This window comes from Camelina sativa, chromosome 5 (assembly GCF_030686135.1).
Source record: "Camelina sativa cultivar CO46 ecotype springtype chromosome 5, ASM3068613v1".
NCBI lineage: Eukaryota > Viridiplantae > Streptophyta > Magnoliopsida > Brassicales > Brassicaceae > Camelina > Camelina sativa.
This window is the reverse complement of record NC_141884.1, coordinates 36,882,602-36,908,951: the sequence shown is the minus strand read 5'-3', so window position 1 is coordinate 36,908,951 and position 26,350 is coordinate 36,882,602. Positions and strand designations below refer to the sequence as shown.

The window sequence follows — 26,350 nt, the reverse complement described above, 5'->3', positions numbered from 1 at the left end:
AAAGAAAAGATTTTTTTTTTTGACAAGAACAATCAATCAATTAGTCTTCAATCGGAGATATTTAAAGTAATCAACTAAAACAGGAACACTTGACTAACAAAGAAATTTTGAAGTGTGGTCAAGCTTTCACTTAATTATATTGTTATCGAAAGCTACTGCCTACCTATATATGCCTTAACCAATTGCCGGCTTTGTTTTTGTTTTTTTCCTTCCTACTGAAGATCTCAAATGAGAAGACTATTTTTACAACTGGAATTCATTGTAAAATAAGTGTTAAAGCAAATTGAACAAAGTTTTTTTCATAATATTTGCCGGCACAAAGATTATATGTTGTTTATCTTTATATGAATTGACATCAAATATTGTATATATGGATTGTTTGAAAAGCGAAGTTATTTGTAACTGTGATGTACCACAAACTTGAGTTTAATTAGCAACAAAGCACATACTCAATTGATCTTTGTCCTGATCATCAGAAGCTTAATTAGTACAGACAACACTGCACAAATTAATCTTTACAAAATACTTTATCGGCCGGGCTTGAATACTTACTATTATTCTTCCTCTTCTTCTTCCTCTTTTTCTCCTTAAATCCTGCGTACAAATCCGTCGACGCAATACATTACACAGTTGTCAATTTGGTTCTCAGCTCTACCAAAAACATCTATTGCCCAAAAAAAAAAGGTCTATTTGTACTACACTGTTACAGCTGAGAACATTAAATATAAATAAACAAATTTGATAAAACAAAGGGTTCTCACTTTATTCCAAAAGAATAGTGTATAGGAAATTTTGATAAAAAGGAAATTAAATAGATATTTTTTGTTGGTTCAGATTATGTTTCGTAGATCTACAGGGAAATCTCCGCCGTCAATGCAAAGTGAAGGTGACACTTGGGGAAGGACCAGTGGTCCGTACAATGTTACTTCTACCTCTGACCAGTGATCTCTTCACGAGACGTCGATAATCAAATTTTTTTTATTTTGTATCTCTTCGTCCGAAAATTTTGGTAAAAAAATAAATATGGACCCGACAACAAATAGTACAAAATTCACCAATGAGAAATCGACACGCAAATCCTTAAGAAACCACTATGGTTTTTGCAAATAAGAGAAACCAGCTTTAGCTTTTTCCCTAAAACCACTCTTACCCAAATTTCTCCATAAATAAAGATCCCGAGGCTCAAACACAAGTCTTCTTATAAAGGAAAGAAAGAAAAACTTTCCTAATTGGATCATACCAAAGTCTGAGGTCTTCTATTATCTCTCTCTTGTAGTTTCTTCTTGGGGAGTGTTTGTTTTGTTTGGTTCTTTTAGAGTAAGAAGTTCCTTAAAAAAGGATCAAATATGGGAAGGGGTAGGGTTCAATTGAAGAGGATAGAGAACAAGATCAATAGACAAGTGACATTCTCGAAAAGAAGAGCTGGTCTTTTGAAGAAAGCTCATGAGATCTCTGTTCTCTGTGATGCTGAAGTTGCCCTTGTTGTCTTCTCCCATAAGGGGAAACTCTTCGAATACTCCACTGATTCTTGGTAACTTCAATTAACTCTTTCCTTTTTTTTAACGAAAAATCTTTAATTGACACTACTTTATCTCCTTTTGTTTGTCCCTTAAATTGACACTACTTGATTTGCCCTAATTATCAGCTACTGCTTTAATTTATGTATTCTCTAGGGCTTCGATCAGATTTGTAAATGTTTAGTACTAACTTCCTTGCATTTGTATACAACTATAAATCAAAAGATCAAAAGTTTAAGGCTGGGAGAAGTAAACCCTAGCAAGAACTATAGTAATTACCCTTGATATTTATGTGCATATATGCATAATTTCGTCAAATATGAGAGCCTGTAGAAGGATGTATGTTTATTTTTTAATGAGCTAGGGTTTTAAGCCTTAAACTCGTTATTAATCTTTTGTTCCCCTAGCCATGTCTTTCAAAAATTTATAGATCTAAGATTAATTTGATGCCATAGTAAGAAAAGAAAATGTCTATAAGTGTCGTCCCACACTCTTAATTAGGGCTATGAATTCGACTATTAGATATAATGTTGCTTTTTCATTTTTTACCACGGATTACGATCAAACGAAACAAACGAGAATAAAAAAAAATTAGCTAGAAATATCAGGATCTCAAATCGAGATATCTAATATATAAGAATGAATGGTTTAACTGACGAACTAGAGTTTTTTTAAGCGTTAAACGGATTTTGTTAATTCTGACAGCTGTGTTGTCAAAATTGTTTTTGCAAATCTAAGTGAAGAAAATGTTTAATTTTCACTCGACGCTTAGGAATAATGTACTCGTAATATAAATATATGTAGTCTTAAATTTAAACTTAAGTGTTGCTTATATTTTTATATATAAATTTTTTGAATTAAATTAAAAAAACAAACTGAAATAAAGATGTCAAATCTGAGTAGAGAGGCTTTGACCTCTGGGGATCCATAAAAAGAACTAACTCAATCCTAAAATCGGCTTCTTACCGATGGTCAAAATTAGCTCCAACAGGCAACAGCTGTTCTTCTTTCTTTTATTTTTTTATAAATATTATTCTTGTTCTGAAGAAAATGATGTATTGACCAGATTATAATATATTGTACAATAATGTGTGTTCTAACAAGATTTTCCTGTACAGTATTATAAACCTCAGTTAGAACTCTAAGCTAAAGGCATAGGGTTAATTATGGTTCTTACTATTTTTTTAATAGAAATTGGTACAGGGTTTGAATAATTTGATATAGGAAATCCTGGTTTAAGGCATGAAACTGTCACTGATACCTAGCTAGATTTACCCTAAAACGTCATGAAAACACAAGCATCGTACATGATTTACTTACTTTTCGTATATAACTATGCATAGATAGATGTGTATAATCTATATATATGATAATAATTTAGTGGTTGATGGCATATTTGAAGCTAGCCCTAATTCTGTGAATTGAACAGTATGGAGAAGATACTTGAACGATATGAGAGGTACTCTTACGCCGAGAGACAGCTTATTGCACCTGAGTCCGACGTCAATGTATATCAACGTCTCTCCTTTATTTAACTCACATAAATATATAATATCAATCTATATTTGTAGTGTTAATGAATTCTATTTGTATAAAACTTGTGATACACAGACGAACTGGTCGATGGAGTATAATAGGCTTAAGGCTAAGATTGAGCTTTTGGAGAGAAACCAGAGGTACACACTTACACTCATCACATATTATATATAAGGCACAAATGTATATATATAAATTAAAACTGGTAGCATTAATGTGAATTAAAATGCATGAATGCTATGCAAATTCAGGCACTATCTTGGTGAAGACTTGCAAGCAATGAGCCCTAAGGAGCTCCAGAATCTGGAGCAGCAGCTTGACACTGCTCTTAAGCACATCCGTTCTAGAAAAGTATTGCCTTCTCCTATTTCGTTGAACGTATCTATATAACATAAACAATTTACAAGTGTTAATTTTATATGTGAATATTCAAATACATATGTGTATGAGTACACATAATCAATATCACGTTGGTATGGATATGCCTAGATAGGTTTGTTCAAATGATGAATCACGTGTTGTCTAAGACTCCTATCACCAAAGTAATGGTTTGTTAATGTGATATGTGTGTTTGCAGAACCAACTTATGTACGAGTCCATCAATGAGCTCCAAAGAAAGGTATGCAAAAACCCTATCAAATGTATGTCTTATAGAGAAACTACTAATAAGAAACGCATAGGGAAATTTAACAATCGTGCCGTTTCCGAAATGTACAGGAGAAGGCCATACAGGAACAAAACAGCATGCTTTCCAAACAGGTAACACGTGTCATCATTTATCTTTCATCAACATGTTGTCCCATTGCATTACTGTTACCTTCCACTGTTTTACTCCACATTTCCAGTGAAGCTATACCTACGAGATCTTCATATCTCCACTTAACTTCGGCAGCATTAAAGAAAATAAAAAATTGAAACATGTTTGTAGTTTATTCATATAAGCCTAGATGTTGTCTATTGATTGATATAATCATCAGTCTGCACGTAGATGGCCTTTGTCCGTTTAGTTTTAAGGTTGTCTCTCGGATTGAAAATATACATTTGAATTTTGAAATGTCGTCCCATCATTCTACTTAGGTCATCTATATATAATTTATCTGCATATAGACTCCTACTACTTTTAATTAATAATATATATATATATATATGTATATATATGTTTGCACTTATATAAGTGTTCATTGCATGATGCAATTGTGCAGAAAATTATTTGTAAACTGAGATGTAACGTAATTATATTGGATAATCTATATATTTATGAGAATATAGACACTACTCCAAATTTGAAAAATATATATACTTATGTAAGAGTGTATTTTTTTTTTTTTTTAGAAAGAGGTTATATAAGAGTTCATTGCATGAGTGCAACAGTGTAGAGAATTCATTCAATGTAATAACGGTTTCGGAAATTGACAATGATTATATAATTACATACATTCAAAAAAGAAAATGTGCACAGAATTATTTGTAAATTGACATGTAATGTAATTATGTTTAGAAAGTGGTAAGAAATTGGTTTGTGAAACCTGAAAATTGGCAGATCAAGGAGAGGGAAAAGATTCTTAGGGCTCAACAAGAGCAGTGGGATCAGCAGAATCATGGCCACAATATGCCTCCCCCTCCACCACCGCAGCAGCACCAAATCCAGCATCCTTACATGCTTTCTCATCAGCCATCTCCTTTTCTCAACATGGGGTAACTGGATTTTACTAATTCTCTCTTGTTTTCAAGTATTACATTTAACCAGATATGCTATGCAAGCTAGTTACGTGTTGTAAGTTATAGTTTCTGTGTTCCAAGTTTAAGTTGAGTAGATATACATGATCTTGAATTTAGAGCTTTACTGAGAAACATTGCGTAGGTTAATGCAATGGTCGCCAAACGAAATTATACAGTGTAGTGGAAAAGGTAAATGTAATGGTTGCCAAAAGCCTAAGAAACAATTGCGACCAGCTCGTTTTTCGTTGTTGCTGTTGGTTTATGTGTTTATAGTATAAAATCAGAGTTTGTTAGATAAATGAACTTATCTCATTTACATTTTAAAGTGGACTTTAAATCAAAAAATTTCTTTATTGTACGATGAAACATGAATTTTTTTATACCCTTTCATACATATCATCTTGTACGATTGTGAATGCAGTGGTCTGTATCAAGAAGAAGATCCAATGGCAATGAGGAGGAACGATCTCGATCTGACTCTTGAACCCGTTTACAACTGCAACCTTGGCTGCTTCGCAGCATGAAGCATTTCCATAAATATAATTTTTATAATCGTCAACAATAAAAACAATTAGCCACATACATATAAATTAGTGGCTAGGTTCTTTTCATCCAACTAATTAAGATATTCTGGCAAGTCCCATTTTCTTATATCATCATCATATATATATAAATTAGCTAGCTCCTTTTTCTTTGTAATTTTCTTAAGTTTTTTTTTTTGCTTCAATATGAGGCAAAATTGTAATATATTTGAAGGTCGGAGAGAATGAACGAGAACTTAATTGATCGGACCTTTTCTATTTATGAATTTTTGTTGCATTAAATTAGAAGTGGCAACAAGTGCTCGTTATTACAACAAGCCTACTTTAGTGTTTGGGTCCTATAAACCCAAACCAAAGTCGAATCCATTAATGTTTAACTAGTTGTGGACTAACCGAAAGCTGCGATTTAGTCTGGAAGGAAAAATAAACCAATAAAGCAATAACTGTGATTAGTTTGTAAATTTTATCTACACAAATATAGCCATTTTAGATGTAGTGAACGTACGCTCTGCCATCTCCCCCATCCCCACTCACCATAAATATTATACATGGAGACATGTACCGCATTCTGTGTGACTGGTAACATATATGTAGTATCAAACTATCAATGATTTAAGCTGAGTTATGAGTCTAATTCATATATAACTCATAAATGTTATCAATGATTTATTTTGGTTTTCTAAGCATGAAATTTTAGCTCAGTTGTATTTTACATCTTGATTTTCACTTTTGAGTGAAAAATACAACTCTTGAGTAACTCAAAATGTTTTTACTCTTGAGTAGCTCACGAGCTCTGTTATTACTCAAAATGTTTTTAGTAGCTCTTGAGTAACATGCAAACCAACAAACATGCAACTGCTCGATGATAGCATCTGCATATCAAAGAGAATTAGGATGCAATTAAACAACATGCAAGCCAACAATCCAACATGCAAGCAAGCAACCAACTCACAAACAAACATGCATGCAAAGAATTCAAGCTATCAAGCAAAGAAACCAAGCATGCAAAAATAGAAACTCAAGTAAAACCCCCTGGTTTATCATGTGCCATATCACATGCTTCCAGACTCACAGATTAAGCTGAAGATCCTTGGTCTGCTCCACTGATCGCGGACATGCAACGCCTCTCGGACACTGAACCTCGGCCATCTTGAACATGCAATGCAACCTTGATCTTGGACTAGCCTTCCTCTTCCTTCTCTCGCAGCATAACCTCCCTTCCTCCATCTCTAAACCGAATCTAACCTTTGAACATAATTTTCGAGGTGGAAACTAGTTCGCGGGTCTTGGTCGGAAACCAGCTCTGATGGTCGCCTTTCCTCGATGATGATCTAGATCTCTCGACGATTCTCGCTCGCAGCTCATGACGGCTCTCGGATCGACTTCTTGATAGCTTCACTGATCGTGTCTCTCGGTCGCGGATTAATGGTTTTTCGATGATCAGATGGATTTTCTCGATCGCGGTTCTTGATAACACTCGACAGTTCTTGGATTGGCTTTCTTCGACAAAGATAAACTTTCTTTGGCATTTGGTTAGCTTTCTTCGACAAAGGATTGATGAATTTCTCGATAGTGGTTCGACAGGTGATCGATAATCAAACGAATTCTCTCGATAATACTTAGACGCAATGAGTTTTTCTTTGATTCTCTCATTGACAGCCTCTCAGCGTCAATATCCTCTCCCCTTTCTCTCGAATGGGTGAAGTGTGATAATTATAGTGGCCTTGGATCGATTCTACGGTGACAAGCCTCTAGATAAGGTGTCACTTCGTGGTGATTCACACACCACATTTGGCGGATTCATTATTTTGCCCCAACACTTGTCTAAGCAACTTAAAATATTGCTTATGCTCCGCCCACTAATGTCTTCTTCTCTTGATAAAATATTGCCATAGTGAGTGTCCTTCCCACTTATTCGCCCATTTTCGATTTAAATAATACTTAGTGGGTTTTCTTCCCACTAGTGCGGCCATGGTAAGATGGTACTATCGTCCTTTGGTACCAACATTGGCCTCATGGCACCTGCGTTAGCCTTCTGGTACCAACGGTATCCTTTCGGTATTGGCCATCTTTTGGTTTGCCGGTTAATTGATATTCCTTCGGACATTCTTTGGCAATTCCTCTTTTACTTGAACTCCTCCTTCTTTCTAAGTCTTTTTTGAGGTCTTTTTTTTGGGAATTTTTACTTGGGTTTTTATCCCGTAGTACGGGTCACTACATTTTCCCCTCCTTATAGGAATTCGTCCTCGAATTCTTATGGTTTTCAAAAACTCCCTCCAATGAAATTTTCTTGTCTTGTGAAGCTCCATCTCCACGGTTCTGCGATCTCCAACTCCTAAGGCTTTACTTCGTCTGTCCTTGTCTTTAGTTCCTTAGAGATCTTGAGACTTAGACTCCTTTTGCATCATCTCCGTCTTGATTTCCGTATCATAATTGCCTTCATGGATTCTTCGCCTTACTGCACACTTCATTCTTTTACCTTGATTTGCACCGTCTCCACATCTTTCTTCCACTTGAATGCCTTTTCATAACTTGGTCTTCAACGCCAATACTCCTAGTTGACTCATTAAACTTCCTTTTTTCTTGGAAATAAATTATCCGGCAACTGCTACACGCCTTCTTGAGAAATTAGATTCTCCAACAACTCCTTTACACCTTTTGACTTTTCATCTATTTTCTTCTTCGATACTGCCTTTAATTTCTCCTTGAAATATTTTTTTTGATTCCTTCTATTTTCGTTCTGTCACATCGCATTGCATCTTCTTTATCTTGACTACCGATACTTCGTCTTCGGTATAGATGGTAAATGGATTACTCAATGGTTGAGATAACCCTTTCCATTAAGCTCACCACGTTTTTAGTCTTGGACCAATTCGATCCTTTAGACTTTGGCTGTCCTTCGCTTCGTTATCAACCATTGGCTAGGTGATAAAGAAAGCTTCTTCATTTCCAGCAATTTTTTGTTTTTTGTCTTCTCTTTTACTTTTCCATCGTCTCAGGGTACTAAGGTTCTTTCCTTAATGTACAAAGACTTTAGCTTTGTTCACTGTCTTTGGGTACTAAGGCTCCTTCCTTATGTACCAAGACTTGGCTTCGGGTACTAAGGTTCCTTCCTTAAAGTACCAAAGCTTAGGCTCCTTACCAACTGACTTCTCTGGCACACTCATCTTCTGGTCTTGAAACTTCTGAAGCAACACCAACTGATCGGCTGAAAAACTGTCTCGGTTGACCATTGATGCTTCAAAACTCGCTTCTTTGCTGTGAGGGCATGGCTTCGGGGAATATCTCAGGCTTGCTGACTAAACCAACGGTGAAGGTACCCACAAGCAACACGCAAAACTCTCAGTGCAAGGATAATTGACACTCCAGAGTTTAACACACCACCACAAATGCATGCATACTAATGAAAGTTAGATATGCAACATGCAACACACAACACGCAAGCAATCACACAAATGCAAGCAACCAAGAGAATAGACAGAACCCAACGTACCTCACTTGGGACCCCTAAGGTCATGAAGACTAGGGTAATTCTATTTCTAAGGGTTAACTCTTCTACCTTACTTGAGCTTGCACCTCTTCTGAATTTTGGACTGGCTGGGGTGGATGGACATACTTGCCGCTTACACCACTCATCAATCATGGACTGGCCGGGGAGACGGACTGCTGATGGCTTGCTAATGACTCTTTTTGACTAGACGGTCAAATAGCCTGGCTGATTCACTCTCTTTCAACCACTTCTTCGGGCACATCAATCTGTCACCAAAATTCTTTTTTTGGCAACTTGATATAGCCCAGAAATTCTCCACTATTCACTTGCAAGGACTTGTCCTTAGACTTCCTGGCTTGCACCGTTCTTTCTCCATTCGCTTTGCCTAGACTTAGCTTAATATTTTTTCGGGATTATGCCATAGGCTTCTCTGGAACTATCTCCACCACTTCATATCTTTAAGCATTGCCTTATGCATACTCTTGATGGCTCGACTCTAATGAGTCTCCTCTCAACGTCCTTCTTCTCTTATCTCTCCAATAGATATATTCGAGTTTAACGCTTCACTCCTTTGCGGTTTGGTGAAACTTCTCGATCACTTCACAACTTTGCCACTCGCCTTTTCCTTGGTGTGACGATTCCTCCTTGGTTTCCTCATTCACTAGCGCTTAAAAAATAATAATACGCATAACATTAAGATGGATATGCATATTTCTCTCCTTGTCTTCAAGTCTTCTGTGTAATTAGCCTTGGCTTCGTACACGACTTCTCCAGCAACGGCCTCCTTTAGGAGAACTTAGGTATTTCTTGGGTATTGAGGTTGTAGATGTGCTGATGGCATTTTCCTATCCCAAAGGAAATATGTGATTGATCTTTTGAATGAGACATGTTTTATGGAGGCTAAGCCAGCTAAGAGTACTCCCCTAGAAGATGGCTACAAGGTCAATTGAGAGAGGGGGAAGGAAGATGAGCCATTTGAACACCCGACCTATACCACAAGCTCGTAGGTAAGCTAATCTATCTCACACTTACCCGACCTGATTTATGCTTTTGTGTGAACCAGGTAAGCCAACAAATGAAGGTTCCTACCAAGTATCACTTGACCATGGTGGAGAGAATCCTTAGATACCTCAGGGGGAGCTTGGATCGTGGCGTATGGATGGGCAAGAATGCAAGCATAGAGATTGTTGGATACTGCGATGCAGACTGGGCCGGAGATAGGGTGGACAGACGATCCACAACCAACTATTGCACCTTCATAGGAGGTAACATGGTCAATTGGAAAACCAAGAAGCAAAAAGTGGTGGCATGCTCAACCGCTGAAGCTGAATACCGAGCAATGAGAAAGCTCACGAATGAGCTTCCTTGGTTGAAGGGACTCCTTGCTGAATTTTAAAAGCTAAATGATTTTTCCTTACTTTTTTCCTTTAAGTCTGTAGTCATCTAATGGACATGATGGAAACGACTATCTTTGAGTTATGGAAACGACTATGTTTGAGTTTGTATCTGCAACTTGGCACTCTATTGACCAATTTATGAAGTCTGGCTGCATAATTTATGAAGTCTTGCAGGCATATTCTAAAGTCTTGTAGCCTGATTAATACTTTTCAATAATCCTGATCAATAACATTCCCCTGCAGTCATTTTTAACCATATTTCTTAAACAAGTTTGAAACCATTCCTCTGCCGTCATTTTCTTTTTCTCCTCTGTATACTCTGCAGCTAGTTTAAAACCATTCTTCTGCAGTCATTCCCCTGTTTACAATGGTCAAGTTATATATCAAGCCCGAGTTTAGAATAACAACAAGCCAGACTTCGGCTTTGAAGTTTAAATTTTTAATCCAAAAGAAAAAATCTGGTTCATTGCCTACTAGTAGACTTTTATGTGAAACTGAGCAAACATTATAAAAAGAGAAGAAAAGCAAGCTGCAGTTGTTTGAGATGGGTCTTTTATGTGGTGGAAAGGCTTTGGGAACTGGTTCATTTCCTCTATGGTTTTGACTTACATTCGACACAGTTTCTAACCATATTTTCAAAAAAGGTTTGATACCATTCGTCTGCAGTCATTTTTTTTCTCTGTTTCTTCCCTCTCAAAACACTTTGAAGCCATTCCCCTTCAGTCATAGTTTTTCTCCTTTTCTTCCTCTTTTCCTCTCCATGGTTTCTCTCTTCAGAATCTTCGGGAGGGTTGGGAGCTGTATTATTTTCCTTATCAACGCTTTTAAAGCCTTGTTCCATCCAATTAACAGCTCCCAAACCTCCTTTGCATATGGCTTGCACAAGAGCGTCAATTTTCTTATCCCCACTATCATCATCCCAAACAGTTGGCTCGGACTTGTTGATGAAAGCATTCTCAATGTTTACCTACAAAGATGTAGGAAAACAAAAGTGAAATCAACATCTTTCATGGTAAAAACATATTGAATTTACCCAAACACGAAACATAAGTATCACTCCATATACCTCATTTCTTGTCCGATACCAATTTTTACCCTTGAACTTCATAAGAGGAGGACTTATGGTACCTGATGGATCACCAAACTGTTGTCCAAAATTAGGGAAAAGATTATACATCCATATTTGGAGTACTTGTAGGAAGCCATGTATTGTGACTGCGTCTCCCTCCAAATTTGCCTTCTTGACTGATTTAATCAGAGTCTTGAAAGCCAATCTGCCCCATGGATAACCCTCAAACTTGGGCAAATCGAATACCATAAGAGCTCGTTTACGTAGTTTTGTCTTGAGATCTCGGCCCTTGATGACAACAACTAAAATAGACAAATATGCATAGCGAGTTTTGTCTTCATCTGACCAAGTTGCAACATCCTTAACCACTTGGATCAGATCGAACGTACTTGGGTTCTCGTATACTCTGACTCTCTTCTTTTTCCACAAGTCTTCATGAACACCTTTCCCCACATCTATTTCCTTATCATTATTATCTAGTAAAGATGCACAGTTTAGATCTGTTATGTTTTCGAACTCTGATAGGGAAAACCGAGCTGGTGTACTACCGAACAAGCACCAAATCTCGTATTTTTGTTGCAGACAAGTTGCTTCACAAGCAGCGTTTTGACAATCTTCGACGACCAGTTGAATTTATTTTTATCAAACCGTGCAATTACCCCCAAAGGCAAATTACAAATGCGGTTCCACACTACTTCTCCAACAGTCTTTTTCACTTCTCATATAAATGCAATCTTGCTATGGTAGTTGAGGCTTTTTTCACACTCCGGCTCCCAACCAAGTGAGTATAATCTCGAGGGAAATCCCAATTCCATATTTGTTTTAGTCAACAATCTGTTAGCCATGAAAAAACCAAAACACGATAAATCATAAAACGATAAATCATAACTCTAAGCCACAAAGAAAACATGCAGCGAAAAAGGAAGTGTATCATGAGTTATACCAAAAAGGAAAAAACATGAAACACCAAACTCTCTTCTTTTCTCGGCGGCTGTAACAAATATACTTTTGTCTCTGCTCTCCCGTAAGAGTCTCTCCTCGTATTGTTTCTAGTTCTTTCAATACTTCTGAAAGCGCGTAGATGAGCATCTTCTTTATCTTTTAATTACCATGAAAAGTTTTAAATGGTGAGGCAAGTGAATGAATATATAAAGAAAAGAGCAATAGTAAAGAAGATGATTATCTACGCAGTCAAACAAACTCAAAAATTTGCTCGATCATTTAGAAGAGAGAAATTATGCCCTATCAAAGTACATATTTCTACGAGTTATACTAGTTCTTCTAGTTGAACCAGTGTGCCATTGGTATGGCTAACCTACACACGGCATCAATCAACAAAGACTGACCTCAACTTTGTCAACTTTGGATGAGTGGCCTATGGGAAGTCGGCGAAACTCTTCGGTCAGACACAGAGACTTACGGTTGTTCTCTGGTGACACAAAATCAACTGCAATTTTTGTGCACGACTGTTCATACAGAAACAGAGTTTTTGATTAGAGTTTCCACTACAAAACTAATGGTATGATGATAGTAAAAGGTGGAAGATCAGAAACTATTCAGTTTTACTTAGAGCTCTGCATTTCAGGTCAGGTCACCCAACCCTATCGACAAATCTTATACATATCCAACTCAAAACTTTTACGTTTAGATTCTGAACTTGATGAGGACAACTCGCAGGAATAAACACCGCTTCTCCTATATTTTGCACAAATGTCCATGGCTCAATCCCTATAATATCAGACAACATAGAATCCATTAATATAACCCAATCCAGACGAAAAGAGAGTAACATATAGTTGTTTGATTACTTACCAAATTCATTCTTGAGTTTTTTTTATGCTCTACAGTAAAATAGAATGATTGGTCATGTATCAGGTTATAAACCTGAAAAAGAAAATCGAATAAAATGTCAGTACCAAGAAAGTAAAATCTCAGTCAAAAAGGTTGTTGCAAGTAGGTGAGTAATTACCTCCATAACTGGTTGACCAAATGCATGTCTAAATTCTCTGCAATGCTTTTTAATATACTGTTCTAACTTAGAAACATCTTCACTCCCATTTCTTGATGATTCTGTTCGCTTTCCACGTTTGGTTCTTCCTCTTCTTAGTTATGATAATAATACCATCATATTCCTTGTATTTCCGTTTCAGCATTTCAACCTTGGTTTTTCTTTTTTCACTTACAGTTACTTCAGCTATATGTGTTAGTATATTAATCGTGTCTTCCATATCCAAGTGAAGCTTAGTCACAGAATCGCCTCTACCAAGCTCATCTGGGAACCCATAGGCAATGTAACTTTTGGGACCATATCTGGTTTGAGAAGTTTATCAGGAAGCTTTGTTGCAATGTTAAGAATTCCAGTTACTGGATTGCTATATTCTTGGAAAGATAACGCGTATATGAACTCAGTGTAGTGACGAGGCAAAGCATTCTCAAAACTATCATTAGGAGGCCAGTCTTATAGCTTCAACATCTTAGGCCATGAGCTTTTATATATTTTTCCTTTCTTGTAATCATCAAAGAAGGAATCTGCTTCAATGTATTGAGAACAATTAGATAAACAATCAATTGTTTCAACTTTGGGTATCCCAGAACTTTCTTCTGATGATTTCATGTAGTCGCATATAGCTCGCAGCATAACGTCCGGCTCCCAGTTTAAACAAGGTATGTTAGTCCAAAAAAACTCTTTGATTCCGTCCAAGTCATTATGTATGCATGCAGGTTTTACTTCGAATGCTTCGGAAAGAATAAATTCATTTTTTATCAAAAAAAAAAAGAAAAGAAAAAAGAGTTTACCAAGCCGGTTTAGACTAGTAGTTAAACACAATTTTGAATTTTCTCATCTCCTTTCCCAAAATCCTCAATTCACGAGTACTAGGACCCGAGTTCGATTATCTCCAAAATCCCCAATTCTTCTGGAATTCGAGTACAAGTACGACTATAAACTCATACAAGTACGACTATAAACTCAGACAAGTATGGCTACGGTGGCCGAACTTCATACAAGCTCCGAGTAAGTTCGATTGTGGATTTCGCTGCTCTTTACTTGTTAGGGTTCGATTTGTACAACAGTATTTAGCTAGAGAAATTAGGGAACTTGTTAGGGTTCGATTTGTACAGCAGTTATTAGCTAGAGAAATTAGGCCAAGAGAACTTGTTAAGTTTTTTGAATTTTTTATGTTGAATGCTATTTCAGAGATATATTACTAATTAATTCTTTTCTTTTCTTTTCTTTTGGATTTGGTGCATAGATCTATTCCTCCACCTCACAAATTAGTACTTGATCAATCCTTCTATACACAGAAATGTAGGATGGACTTAATGTGCAATATTACTGAAACACTTGAGACCATAGAGGAAAAATTGAAGGATAAGGCTGTGTGGTTTAAGAATCACCCACAGTTCCAGCATCTATTTCATATGCCTAGATAAAGTTGTCATAAACTCGTAGGATTGTGGGCTCTAGTTCTTAGGACAGCTTATATTGAGGATGGTGAATGCTGGTTTGTTCTAAATGGAATTTCCACAAAATATTCCATTAGAGAACATGCTTTGTTAAGTGGGTTACGCTGTGATGAACTCCCATCACAGTATGAGAATTTTTTTGAAGAGAAGAATAATCTAAGTCTGAAGTTAGCTGAGAACTACTTTGATCATCTAAAAAGGTAGATGTCAAAGAAGTCCATAGAGTTCTGATCTCCATGAAAGAGGATAATGAAGATCTTCCGAAGATAGCATTGCTTTTCTTCATAGGTTATGTCCTTACCAGAAGGAATAACAAAGCGAAAGGTTATATAAAGTCGTTCTTTCTGAAGATTGTGGATTATCTAAGTCTCTGTGAAGTCTTTCCTTGGGGTACTCTATCATTTCTTTACTACCTAGAGAGTCTTAAAGATATGGTCAAAAAATTCAAAGGCCCAGTGGCTTCATGGACATGGTCTATACCGTGCTATATTACTCATCTAGAGGTATCTATCATGGAATTTCATTACATCTTTAGAGTTAAAGTTATTATATTTCTAATAATCCTTCCTCAAACTACTACTGTACACTACCTCGAGATTTACAACGATCTGTTGATAATAATGGACTTTCTTTCTGCAGATATTGCCTTTTGAGTGTATTGCACTGCTCAAGAAAAAATATAGAGTTGATGTAGAACGAGCAGCGAGTACATGTCCAAGAATGTGCATGACGGAGTTTCTCAAAATCGGTGAAAAAGGCTATCCACTTCAGAACATATACAAGGAAATTGGAACTGATAAGGTTAGAATTCTTGAACAAAGCATGTTCCTTTAGAAAATAATGGAACTAACGACAGAAGATATCTTGAAAATAACCAATTAGATTAGAAGAATACTCATAGGGTACTTACCTCATCGTCTAATCTTTTCTGCATAACTCGATTTCTCTCAAGCTTTTTCCCTGAAATCATTCTTACAGCGAAATAATCTTGAATCTGAAGCATAACCAAAAACACAATAAGATTTATCAGTCATATAACTAGAGCAAGTATCTTGAATGTGATGTTCTCTTTTTCTTTTTACAGGAGATCGAATCCCTTTTGTTACCTACAACTGATGAGTAAAATCTGGTGGAAACAGTCCAAGAACCCAAAACAAATCACTCGATTGTCAAAATATGGAAACACGTTTTGATGGTAGAGAAAAGGAAAATATTTTGGAATGATCTCTACCAAAGAGATCAAGACCACCTAGATTTTCCTGATGATGATGTTGAGCCACAGCCTGATGTTGAGCCACAGTCTGATGCTGAGCCACACCAAAATTTCCCTCTTCATCAAGCAGAATAGTCACCGCACGAGATGTTGCTCATCAGTGGGAATGATGTTGAGCCACCCCAAAATTCCCCTCTTCATCAAGCAGAAGAGTCACCACCTCACAATTCCCCTCATGAAGAATATATGTGGAACGAAGCTGAGCCACCGACTCAAGGAAATGAGGGACGGCTTCATCAAGAAGACGAGGACGAAGGGGAAGAAAAGAACCCATCTGACTCAGAGGATGTACCAACCCTGGTTTTGCGAAGAAGTTTGCGCACTCATAAACCACCAAACAGATTGTCTCCTAGCAGAAAAAAAATTGTTAAGAAGAGGATTGTTAAGGGTACAAAGATTGTTAAGGGTACGAAGAGTAGAAAGAGTAAGTAGTCGCATGCGTTCTAACTCTTCAAGTGTAATTCCCAAAGTCTTCGTAGACAACTAAATGATAGTATGAAAACCAAGTATGTTATTGAGCCATTAGGCTAACTCTTGTTGATCACTTTCTATTGGTTATGTAATAACTTTAGCTATTTACTTTGGGCTTGATTGGAACAACATATACTAGAGCATTAGCATTATGCAGCATAAGCATTAAGGTGCATAAGCTGTATGCTCTGATTAATATAACACATTTAGTTGATTGGTATAGCAGTGAGTATCATATATGATATTTATTAAATAAATATAATTTAAATGTGTTTTATTAAGAAAATTAATTATCACTCATTGCTATATAATATTTTTAATATATTTTATATTTAATAAATACTAAAAATTGTTATATATATATAAATATGTAATTTAATAATTTTCAATTATATATGTTTATAATGTAACACATTAATTACAAAATAATTAATATATATTATAATTTATTTTTTATAAAACTTTATATCTATAATTACATTTTTAATTTCAATAAAATTTTAAATTATATATAATATAACACATTAAACTATAATAAAATAATATATATTATAAACATTATATCCACATTAATATTTTAATGTATTAAATAAATTACTATATTATTTTTAATAATAACATTAAGTAGTTTATCATATATATATATATATATTATCTTATAACAAATAATTTTTATATTTTATGAAATCATAATTTTCTATTTTTACAAAATAAATTAATTATTTAAAATTATTTTAATATATATTAATATTTTAGAGTTAAATGCTTGGAAAATGCTTCAAATGAGAGCATATAGAAAGAGAGCATATGAGAGCATCTGCAGCTTCTAAATGCTCCTTTATATGCTCTCCTAAGAAATGTTGATTGGATGATAAAATTAAAAACACTTCTTCATATGCTCTTCCAATCAAGGCATTTATCTATTGGTTATGTAATGACATTATCTATTGGTTAGGCTATGATAGCTCTTCTTCTAATGTTATAAAAGAGATTTTTCAGCCATTGTTTAGGCTATACTTTATTTTATTCCAGGTTTTTGAGAGAGGTTATTGGAGAGACAAATCCTTGACTCTGTATGCTTTCAGAGAAGATTTCAAACTCCTGCAACTGGGTTTGGTGAAAACAACCAGTATGTAAGGTTACATGAAAACAAACAGGGTAACTGGGTTTGGTGAAAACAAATATGGTGAAAAAAACTGGGTCTGGAGATGGTGGTGCTCGAATGAGAGAAAAGGAGATAAGGTTTCAGATTGGAAATTGAAAATGAGAGGCGAACAAAAAAAAGCCTAAAAACATTACTTGCATATGTCATTCAGTTTTTTGCAGAGGAATGGTTTCAAACTGACTGCAGAGCATACAGGGGAGAAAAAAAGATAGAAAAAAAATCACTGCAGAGGAATGGTTTCAAACTTGTTTAAGAAATATGGTTAAAATTGACTGTAGGAGAATGTTATTGATCATGATTATTGAAGAGTATTAATCATGCTACAACACTTCAGAATATGGCTGCAGAACTTCATAAATTCTACAGCTGGTCACAATAAATTGGTCAACAGAGTGCCAAGTTGCAGTAACAAACTCAAACATAGTCGTTTCCACCATGTCCATTAGATGATTACAAAATCCAAAGAGACTTAGAAGGCCGAAACATTGCTTACCAGGTTATGAGATTAAGTTTTCCATTTTCTTTCCGTGTGCCTATCTGTCTTTTGTTATGTTCACATTCGTATTCAAATATTTATTAAATATTTGAAACTTTAGATTGAAAGAGGAAGAGAATTACTTCTCGGAAAAAACTTTAGATTGAAGTCTGTTGCATAATTTACAAAGTCCTGCAGCCATATTCTGAAGTCTTGTAGCCTGATTAATACTCTTCAATAATAAGTATATCTATTCATTTGATTCATATACAACTCTTTTATAGAGACATAAGTGGTTAAACTTAGAGGGGGTTATTGTAACTATGATTTTAATGGATTTGGAAATCCAGACAAAAATTATGTGTTATTCAATCATTGATTTTAAAATACTTATCAAAATGATGTGTTATTGGTTCTATGATTTGCAAATACTTGTTAAAATTCCATGTTATTCGTTTAATGATTTGTTTTTTGGATTTCAAAATCCACATTATGTTTTAAATGGATTTGAATGGATTTGAAAGTGTAAAATAGAAGGATTCAAATCCAAGGATAAAACATGTTATTTCAAAATCCATATGTTTTGATTTCTATAATTTACAATTCCATATGTATTTATAAATCACTTCTCCAATAACAGCCCCTTAATAAAAATAAGAGTAAAAGGTAGGCTCCAACGGCTAGATTCTGAATGGACATGGCTAAGGAAGAGGGTATCAAGACTATCTAATGTCTTGTATTCATCAAGATAATATTGAAGAGAAGAGAATTAATCAAGCTGCTAGAGTTCAAGATTATAAAAGCAAGACTTCAAAAACTGCAGATCATAATTATACAAGCAAGACTTCAAAAACTGCAGAAACTGTGCACCCGACTTCAGAAGGGCCAGATTTCAGAAACAGAGTGCCCAAGCATTTTAATATTCCCTTTAACCTTCTAGAGCGATGAATGACTAGCTTATTACTCAAATATTTGCTCTCTCTTCATTTATGCAGGTTAAATATACCAAATCACATGATTCCTCAGACAGAACACCCAACTATTCTATCTATTTTGCATTCTGATAATCCAACCGTTCTTAATGTCTTGGTGGATGTGGTAATCTTAGTTTCAATTTTTTTCCCTCCACTTACTGATTTTCTTCATCCTTACAGCCCTATATGACTATTAATATTGGTCCTTTTTTCTGGATATTTCAGAGTGGTGTTGAGAGGCTAGTGCTTGGAGAGAACTATGAAGTGGAAAAGGGAGTTGCCTTTGGGAGAAAGCTCTCAAATCTTAAGGAAGTTCTCAATTTAGACCTGCTATATCTTCACTTAAACCATGTAGGCTACATGATGTAGCCTGATTAATACTCTTCAATAATCCTGATCAACTCTCTCAAGCTATCGATGAATAAAACAAAGGGGAAGATAAGAAAAAGACATTGGATGACGAATGTTGCGAAACAAATAGAAACTTCCAAAATAAGAAAAAGAATTTGACGACATTGACATTTTAAGTTTTTAACTCTAGAAGAGTGACAACAACCTAAAGGATTACATCGAATGATCATCAATTGTTTCTTGAATTTTCATCAGGTAACTCTCGCCTACAGTCAAACCCCTTATGCATGACCGCATTTAGTATAGCAATATTTCCCCGCAAAACTCCATCAACATAAGCAAGAATTTCCCGATCTATATAGGAAGCTTTGGAATCCACATGATAGAATTTATACAAAAACTTCTTATGAGCCCCAACCTCTACCAATTTCAAGAGCGTAAAAGCATTTTTACGAAGCCTATCCTTGCTTAATTTCTTCGAGTCATTAACATTTTCTTCTGTTTGGCAATGACCACCACCAGATTGATATCTATCTTGCAACATGCTGACACTTCTAATTATGGCTCTTATCTCGTCTCTCGATTTTCTCTGCAAGAAAAAAAAATGTCAACAAAAATATTGTTTACATAAAAAAGGGTTAGCCCATATATATAAACTTACAGTGTCATTGAAAAACTCTTTAGCTTCATGAAGTTTAACATTGAAGAGATTTATATGGTCCTCAATAGATGACCTTAAAGTTTTAAGCTCTGTCTGAAACTCTGGTGTACTACAAAAACAGTGCCTTGAGATGATGTGTGAATTTCTTCTGAAGCATCTATCCAATTGGAATTATTTCCTGAAAGAATATATATAGTCTTCGAGTAAAACCACACAATGGAGAGGAATTCGTTATACAAACTAGAACATAACAAGAAAAGAAACAAAATCAAATCAAATTACCTTGTAAAATGTCCATGCTGGTGATCAAAATCATGCTGGAAAAGGGAAAAAACACTCATCAATTTAGTAAAATGCTACATTAGTTTTGTGTGCATATAAAAAAAAAATGCTAGAGCAATAAAACAAATTCTGAACAACTTTTCCAGTAACAATGTCGCTTCCAGAGATTTCAACTTTTCCAGTTTGGGTCACCTTGAAGAATATTCCGAGCCGGCTCTATTCAAGAAAGAGAATAAGCCAAATAGCATCAGGTTTGGGTGAACCAATGCTTACCAATAAACCTAGACTTAAAGACAACTTTTCCTCATGAGATATTTTAATCGTTTGCAATGACAAGGTGACAAGGACTAAATTATACCAGAAGCTAAGTTTTTTGCGTCAGGAGAAGAGAACTCACAATTTCTCATCAGACATGGAAGAAAAACTCAAGACAGAATTGTTTGGGTTAACGGGAAATCCATAAAAGAAATCTCAAATCTGTGAAGTTAATACAGATTGAAGGTACCTGAATCATTAGAGAAATCGTTGATCAAGGTGGAGCTCAGCTATGGAGATCGAGACCAAAAGTTATGCTTGAGGCTGTCTTAAAACCCAAAGTTAACACTCAAGACCGATTTAATCATCACAACAAAGAAGAAACAAGGAGTTAAATCACCTGAGTCTGGGTTTTATCGGAGAAGGTGTTCCTCGCCATGGCCACCAGAAATGGAGAAGAACAAAGGATTATACTTGTTTGATTAATTGAAGATTTTGATAAATACTGAGAAATTAATACAAGTCGAGTTCACCTGAAGGTCTCAGAGGACGGCGGAGCTAGGCGGAGCTCATCCATGGAAGTTGCGACCATGAATTGTGACTAAAGAACTTCGATTCTCTCAGCTTCAGTCACAGAGCATTTCGGGTGGAGGGATTCACCGAAACAAGGATTCAATCGAAGAAGAGGTTATGTTATTGGTGTTATATGCAGATTCGTGTCAGCACCAGGAAGAGATCACTGGTCAACAGTAAAATCGGTATTGAGGTATTTAAAGGATACTCTGAAGACCTGATTAACATTCAGAAAGCATTCAAAATTTGGAATTGAAGGGTTCATCGATTCTGATTATGCAACTGACCTTGACAAAAGAAGGTCAGTCACATGCTATATTTTTAAGGTATGGGGAAATACAGTCTGTTGTGACTCTATCAACTATTGAAGCTGAATACATGGCATTAAGTAAAGCTACAAATTAAGGAAGCTCTTTGGCTAATAGTGTTGTGTTGTATTGTGATTCTCAAAGTGCTCTAGCATTAGCAAGGAATCATGTTCATCATGAGAGAACTAAACATGTGGACACTAAATTTCATTTTATCAGAGATGTTGGAGCAGTAGGTGACATTCTCCTATCTAAAGTTCACACTAGCAAGAATCCGACAGATTTTCTAACAAAGGCATTACCTGGGCCAAAGTTTGAACTCTGCTGTGATCTCCTTGAAATCGTCTAAGTGTGATGGCAGCTTGCAGGTAACTCCATATCAACGACATAAGCTCTCGCAAGAAAGAGACAGAGCAAGAGAAAACAAGTTAGATTTCTCAAGGCAAGCTGTCTCTACGTTGATATAAGATGACTAACGAAGGAGGAGTTATCATATTTACCTGTAATGGAACCATAGTCGGGTTTGGTTCCAGATGGAGAAGCTGCAAAAAGGGGATTCAAAATGAAGACAAGTCAGTTCATGGCAAGTTCGTAATCTTTGAATCAAATCACAAAGTCGAGAGCAGCAGTTAACAAGGTATAAACGGATACCTGAAACTGAAGGAAGTTGTAGAGAAGTCGGATTCTCATTGCTACAGCTGAAACGTGAAGAAATATGATTAGTATATCACATAAAAGGAAGGTACCAATATTTCTTCTCATCGTGAAGAGAGAGCAACGGGAGTTCTAAGAAGAGAAGGAAAAGAATACAACTCAATGTTAGAATTTATTATTCCGGTGATTTCAAAACATTTGGGACAATAGAATTCAAGGGTTAGAGTTGGAGGTACCTGAAGTTTGTTTGAGCTAGGTGAAGCTCAACATTGGAAGCTGAGATTTTGATTAGTCAAAAGCTTATGGTCCTCGTAAAAAAAAAATTAGCATCCTCATGAGATATTTTAATCGTCTGCAATGACAAAGAGACAAGGATTCAATTATACCATAAGCTAAGTTTTCTGCGTCAGGAGAAGAGAACTCGCAGGTACTCATCAGACATGAAAGAAAAACTCAAGATAGAATTGCTTAGGTTAATGGGTAATCCATAAAAGAAATCTCAAATCTGTGAAGTAATACAGATTGAAGGTACCTGAATCATCAGAGAAATCGTTGATCAAGGTGGAGCTCAGCTATGGAGATCGAGACCAAAAGTTAAGCTTGATGTTGTCTTAAAACCCAAAGTTAACACTCAAGACCGATTTCATCATCACAACAAAGAAGAAACAAGGAGTTAAATCACCTGAGTCTGGGTTTTATCGGAGAAGTTGTTCCTCGCCATGGCCACCAGAAAAGGAGAAGTACAAAGAGATTAGACTTGTTCGATTAATTGAAGATTTTGATAATATATGTGAAATTAATACAAGTCGAGTTCACCTGAAGGTCTCAGAGGACGGCGGAGCTAGGCGGAGCTCATCCATGGAAGTCGCGAGCATGAATCGTGACTAAAGAACTTCAATTCTCTCAGTTTCAGTCACGGAGCATCTTGGGTGGAGAGATTCACCGAAACAAGGATTCAATCGAAGAAGGGTTATGATTCGAAGAAGCGAATCCAGGCATGTGCATAGAAAATCAAAAGGAGATGATCTAAATGGATTTACATGCGAGATTATCAGAGAGAGAGAAAGGAAGGAGATGAAGAGGCTTCATCGATGGTGTCGGTGTCGTTTTGAGTGAACCAGCGTCTAGGTGGAGTTTTGTGGAACGAGACTTTGGTCAACTCAGACACTTGGGCCTCATAGTGGGCCTACGACAACGAGGAACCAAACATGAAGATTGGACTTGATAATTAAGAGATGTAATACTAGTTGCAAATAGTATTATACGTTGGTTGATATAAAAGCTCAATATAATCTAGAGGTGTTGATGCACGAAGGAAGCATTTAAGAAGTTCCATCTTAAATCAAATCATTGAAGAGTATTAATCTGCCTAAGACTTCAGAATATGGCTGCAGGACTTTAGAAATTATGCAGCAGACTTCAATCTAAAGTTTTTCCCCAGAAGCAATTCTCTTCCTCTTTCAATCTAAAGTTTCAAATATTTAATAAATGTCTGCATATGAATGTAAACACAAAAGAAGAATACACTCTTCAAGAGCGAGCCACCACTGAAATAACAAAATAACAGTATATTACTAGGATTAGAGCAAGCGTTATGATTAGAGAAACTCAAATATGGCACAAACACAAGTTTTTTCTAACATAAAAGGAATACAAATTTATCCACCATGTGCTAAGAAACTTAAAGCTGAGAAAAATGTGAAAAAGCAGATATGGACGCCCGACAAACTAAACCAATGCATTTCACGCTTGCTTATGCAATGGAGAGAGACATAACACATGCATTTCACACCTTCCTATGCATTGGAGATAGACGTATTTCCCAAAATCTTTTTCATCCATCCAACCTTATGGTCGGATTCCACAGAACTGTTCTCATCCTCACAACCTTTAGATGAGATCTCCACTTTATGCTTCTCCTATTCCAAACGAAGTTCCATTAATTGGGTAGTTAGTTGATTGATGACTTTACCTTTCTCACGAATTTCATCTCGAGCTCGAATCAATGCTTCTTTTGGCCATCCATCAACCACTCCTTCATCAAACCACTCAAAATAGTTGCAGTGATCGGTCTTATGCTTCTGATGACACAAATAACACAAAATGTATCAGGAAGCCACCACAATCTCATATTGTAAAAAAAATCAACTCTACTAATACCTTAAAACAACCGACAATCGAAGAACCTTCTTCCCGGATTGTAATTGATCCACGATGTGACAATCTTTGCAGGCAAACCACATCTACACATTCGACCCCCAATTGACGATTCCAAGCTCAAATTCATCTATCTAAACAAAATAAGACCCAGAAATCATTTACACTCCAATTAATAGTCCCATCTATCAAAACAATTAACACTCCCATTTACAGTCCCATTTAGACCCATAATCATAGGCATATACTATTCTTGAAGTGTTAAAATGCCAATTTCAACAATATCTCATCACAAAAGAAGCAAAAAACTTGGTAAAAAAATGAAACTCAATCAAAAACTACTAAGATGTAAGTTAAACAAAAACACTAAGATCACTCTCGATTCTACAGTGCAAAACCTCAGTTCTGTAGTGACTCGATTCCACAGTGCAAACCCAAAATCAAAACGAATCAATTCTGTAGTGCAAAAACTCGATTCTGCAGTACAAAACCCAATCAAACCCACTAAGATGCGACTCGATATGATTCCTAAATAAGCGACTCGATTTGATTTGATTCAAAAACAACAATCCCAAGTAGATAGAATTTACCAGGTGGACGAGCTTGATTTCAGATAAGATGAAGGATAAGCTTCTATTCGAATCACTGCTTCGTTGAAGATCAAAGCGAAAGTAGAGAAGTTGGTTTCATTCTAGGGTTATTTTCCCCCAAATTTGCTCCTTTGCGTTTTTGATAGCCATTCCTTCGACCCCTGAAAACTAAAAGAGAGAAAACTAGTGGACTTTGTTTTGATTTGGACCAAAACAAATTTTAAAAATGGTCTGATTTTGAAGTCATTCTAAACGCTATTCTGAATAACGTGCCATTTTATGATGTGTTATGCAGTGACCGATTAATATTATCGATTGATGGGAATCGCAGCAGTGAACCAGCGAGTTAAGATTAATCGGCCACGAAATTGGCTAGGCGGCCGCGGAATCGGCTAGGCGGCCGATTTCAAAAAGAAATAGAAAATGTCACACCGAGGGCTCAAACCCAAGTAGTCTAGATTGGTCACATATGCTTGTAACCACAATAGAACTTTTATATTTTTCAATATCATTCTTGTAATTATCTCTACAATTTTATGTTTTTATCACGAAAAAACAATTTTATATAGAAATAACATTTTCTTAATGTTATTAATAATTATCTACAATTTATTACTTTTTGGAATGTGTTTAGATATATTATTAATGATAATTTTTAATAAAATAAAATAAAAATTAAATATTTTCTTAATTAGTGTTTGCTCAATCAGATGGAGTATTATCTATCATATCCCTACAGTAGGGACCCTACGTATGATAAACTTACCTAATGACACAAAATTAGAATTTAACTCAAATCCTGACACAAAGATCATGATTCTACATCTATGCTTTCACACATCTATCGATTCTATTCATTTAGTTTTGAAAAATCATTGTTATCTCACATCTAGTCACATCTCATCATAAAGTCTATTTCATTTTTGTTTATTTTTTCCTTGGAGAGCTAATTTGTCCAAGACCAATGACGCATTAAAGAAAAAGTTGCTCAATTAAAAATTTTCTCAACAAATTAATTTGAGTATTGTTCAAATTACTTTGATATTTACTATTACATTAAAACGCCTTTTTTGTTTGCTACTGTTGAGGCTGATTAAACTGAGAATTTACCACATTTTCTTTTCAATGTTTTCTTTTTCCTTCTTCTGCCACATTGGGTCAATCTATTAGGCATTAGCCCAACACTAGAAGTGGGAACAAAGGACGAAGTTGGATCCAAGGAGTTTACGATGCTTATTCATTGGATATTCTCCAACTCAGAAAGGATACAAGTGTTTTGACCCAGCAACCAACCGGATGTATATTTCTCGAGACGTCAAGTTCATGGAGGAGCAGACCTACTATCCAACCAAGGATTGGGAAGGTCTCAAGGAGCTGACTCGCTCACCATCAGGCATTGCATTAAGCTTGTGGTACCTCTTAGACA

The 26,350-nt window shown here is 35.8% G+C and overlaps 2 protein-coding genes and 3 long non-coding RNA genes across 35 annotated transcripts; 2 read left to right on the top strand and 3 right to left on the bottom strand.

Moving 5' to 3' along the window:
- The first annotated feature begins 1,108 nt into the window (after positions 1–1,108).
- Positions 1,109–5,596, top strand: LOC104787970 (floral homeotic protein APETALA 1). Its single transcript, XM_010513635.3, has 8 exons — positions 1,109–1,531; positions 2,947–3,025; positions 3,129–3,193; positions 3,305–3,404; positions 3,631–3,672; positions 3,771–3,812; positions 4,594–4,748; positions 5,194–5,596. Exons 1-8 carry the CDS (start codon positions 1,347–1,349, stop codon positions 5,294–5,296), a joined length of 771 nt encoding a protein of 256 aa, XP_010511937.1. The 5' UTR covers positions 1,109–1,346; the 3' UTR covers positions 5,297–5,596.
- A 360-nt stretch (positions 5,597–5,956) lies between these two features.
- On the bottom strand, positions 5,957–7,001 carry LOC104787969 (uncharacterized). The gene is made up of 2 exons (XR_768082.3): positions 6,387–7,001; positions 5,957–6,186 (listed from the first exon to the last, which is right to left on the bottom strand). It is a non-coding gene; the product is annotated as an uncharacterized LOC104787969 (long non-coding RNA).
- A 7,063-nt stretch (positions 7,002–14,064) lies between these two features.
- LOC104787967 (uncharacterized protein At3g43530) lies at positions 14,065–16,583 on the top strand. Its single transcript, XM_087451178.1, has 4 exons — positions 14,065–14,283; positions 14,522–15,238; positions 15,375–15,536; positions 15,820–16,583. The coding sequence occupies exons 2-4, from the start codon at positions 14,972–14,974 to the stop codon at positions 15,856–15,858; spliced, it is 468 nt and encodes a 155-aa protein (XP_087307304.1). The 5' UTR covers positions 14,065–14,283; positions 14,522–14,971; the 3' UTR covers positions 15,859–16,583.
- LOC147944833 (uncharacterized) lies at positions 15,362–15,979 on the bottom strand. The gene is made up of 3 exons (XR_015557824.1): positions 15,842–15,979; positions 15,646–15,729; positions 15,362–15,500 (listed from the first exon to the last, which is right to left on the bottom strand). It is a non-coding gene; the product is annotated as an uncharacterized LOC147944833 (long non-coding RNA).
- A 2,974-nt stretch (positions 16,584–19,557) lies between the features above and the next one.
- LOC104787966 (uncharacterized) lies at positions 19,558–23,844 on the bottom strand. 31 transcript variants are annotated; one of them, XR_015557822.1, is made up of 13 exons: positions 22,860–23,287; positions 22,710–22,749; positions 22,414–22,529; positions 22,175–22,221; positions 22,024–22,065; positions 21,826–21,917; positions 21,043–21,381; positions 20,893–20,966; positions 20,746–20,811; positions 20,526–20,603; positions 20,388–20,422; positions 20,106–20,283; positions 19,558–20,033 (listed from the first exon to the last, which is right to left on the bottom strand). It is a non-coding gene; the product is annotated as an uncharacterized LOC104787966 (long non-coding RNA). The 31 variants fall into 31 exon arrangements; XR_015557791.1 differs by lacking the exon at positions 20,746–20,811 and adding an exon at positions 22,564–22,629 and having other exon boundaries at positions 21,043–21,432; positions 21,826–21,915; positions 22,175–22,309; ... (1 more) ...; positions 22,710–22,787; positions 22,860–23,282; XR_015557800.1 differs by lacking the exon at positions 20,746–20,811 and adding an exon at positions 22,564–22,629 and having other exon boundaries at positions 21,043–21,432; positions 21,826–21,915; positions 22,414–22,485; positions 22,710–22,787; positions 22,860–23,282.
- Positions 23,845–26,350: the final 2,506 nt, after the last annotated feature.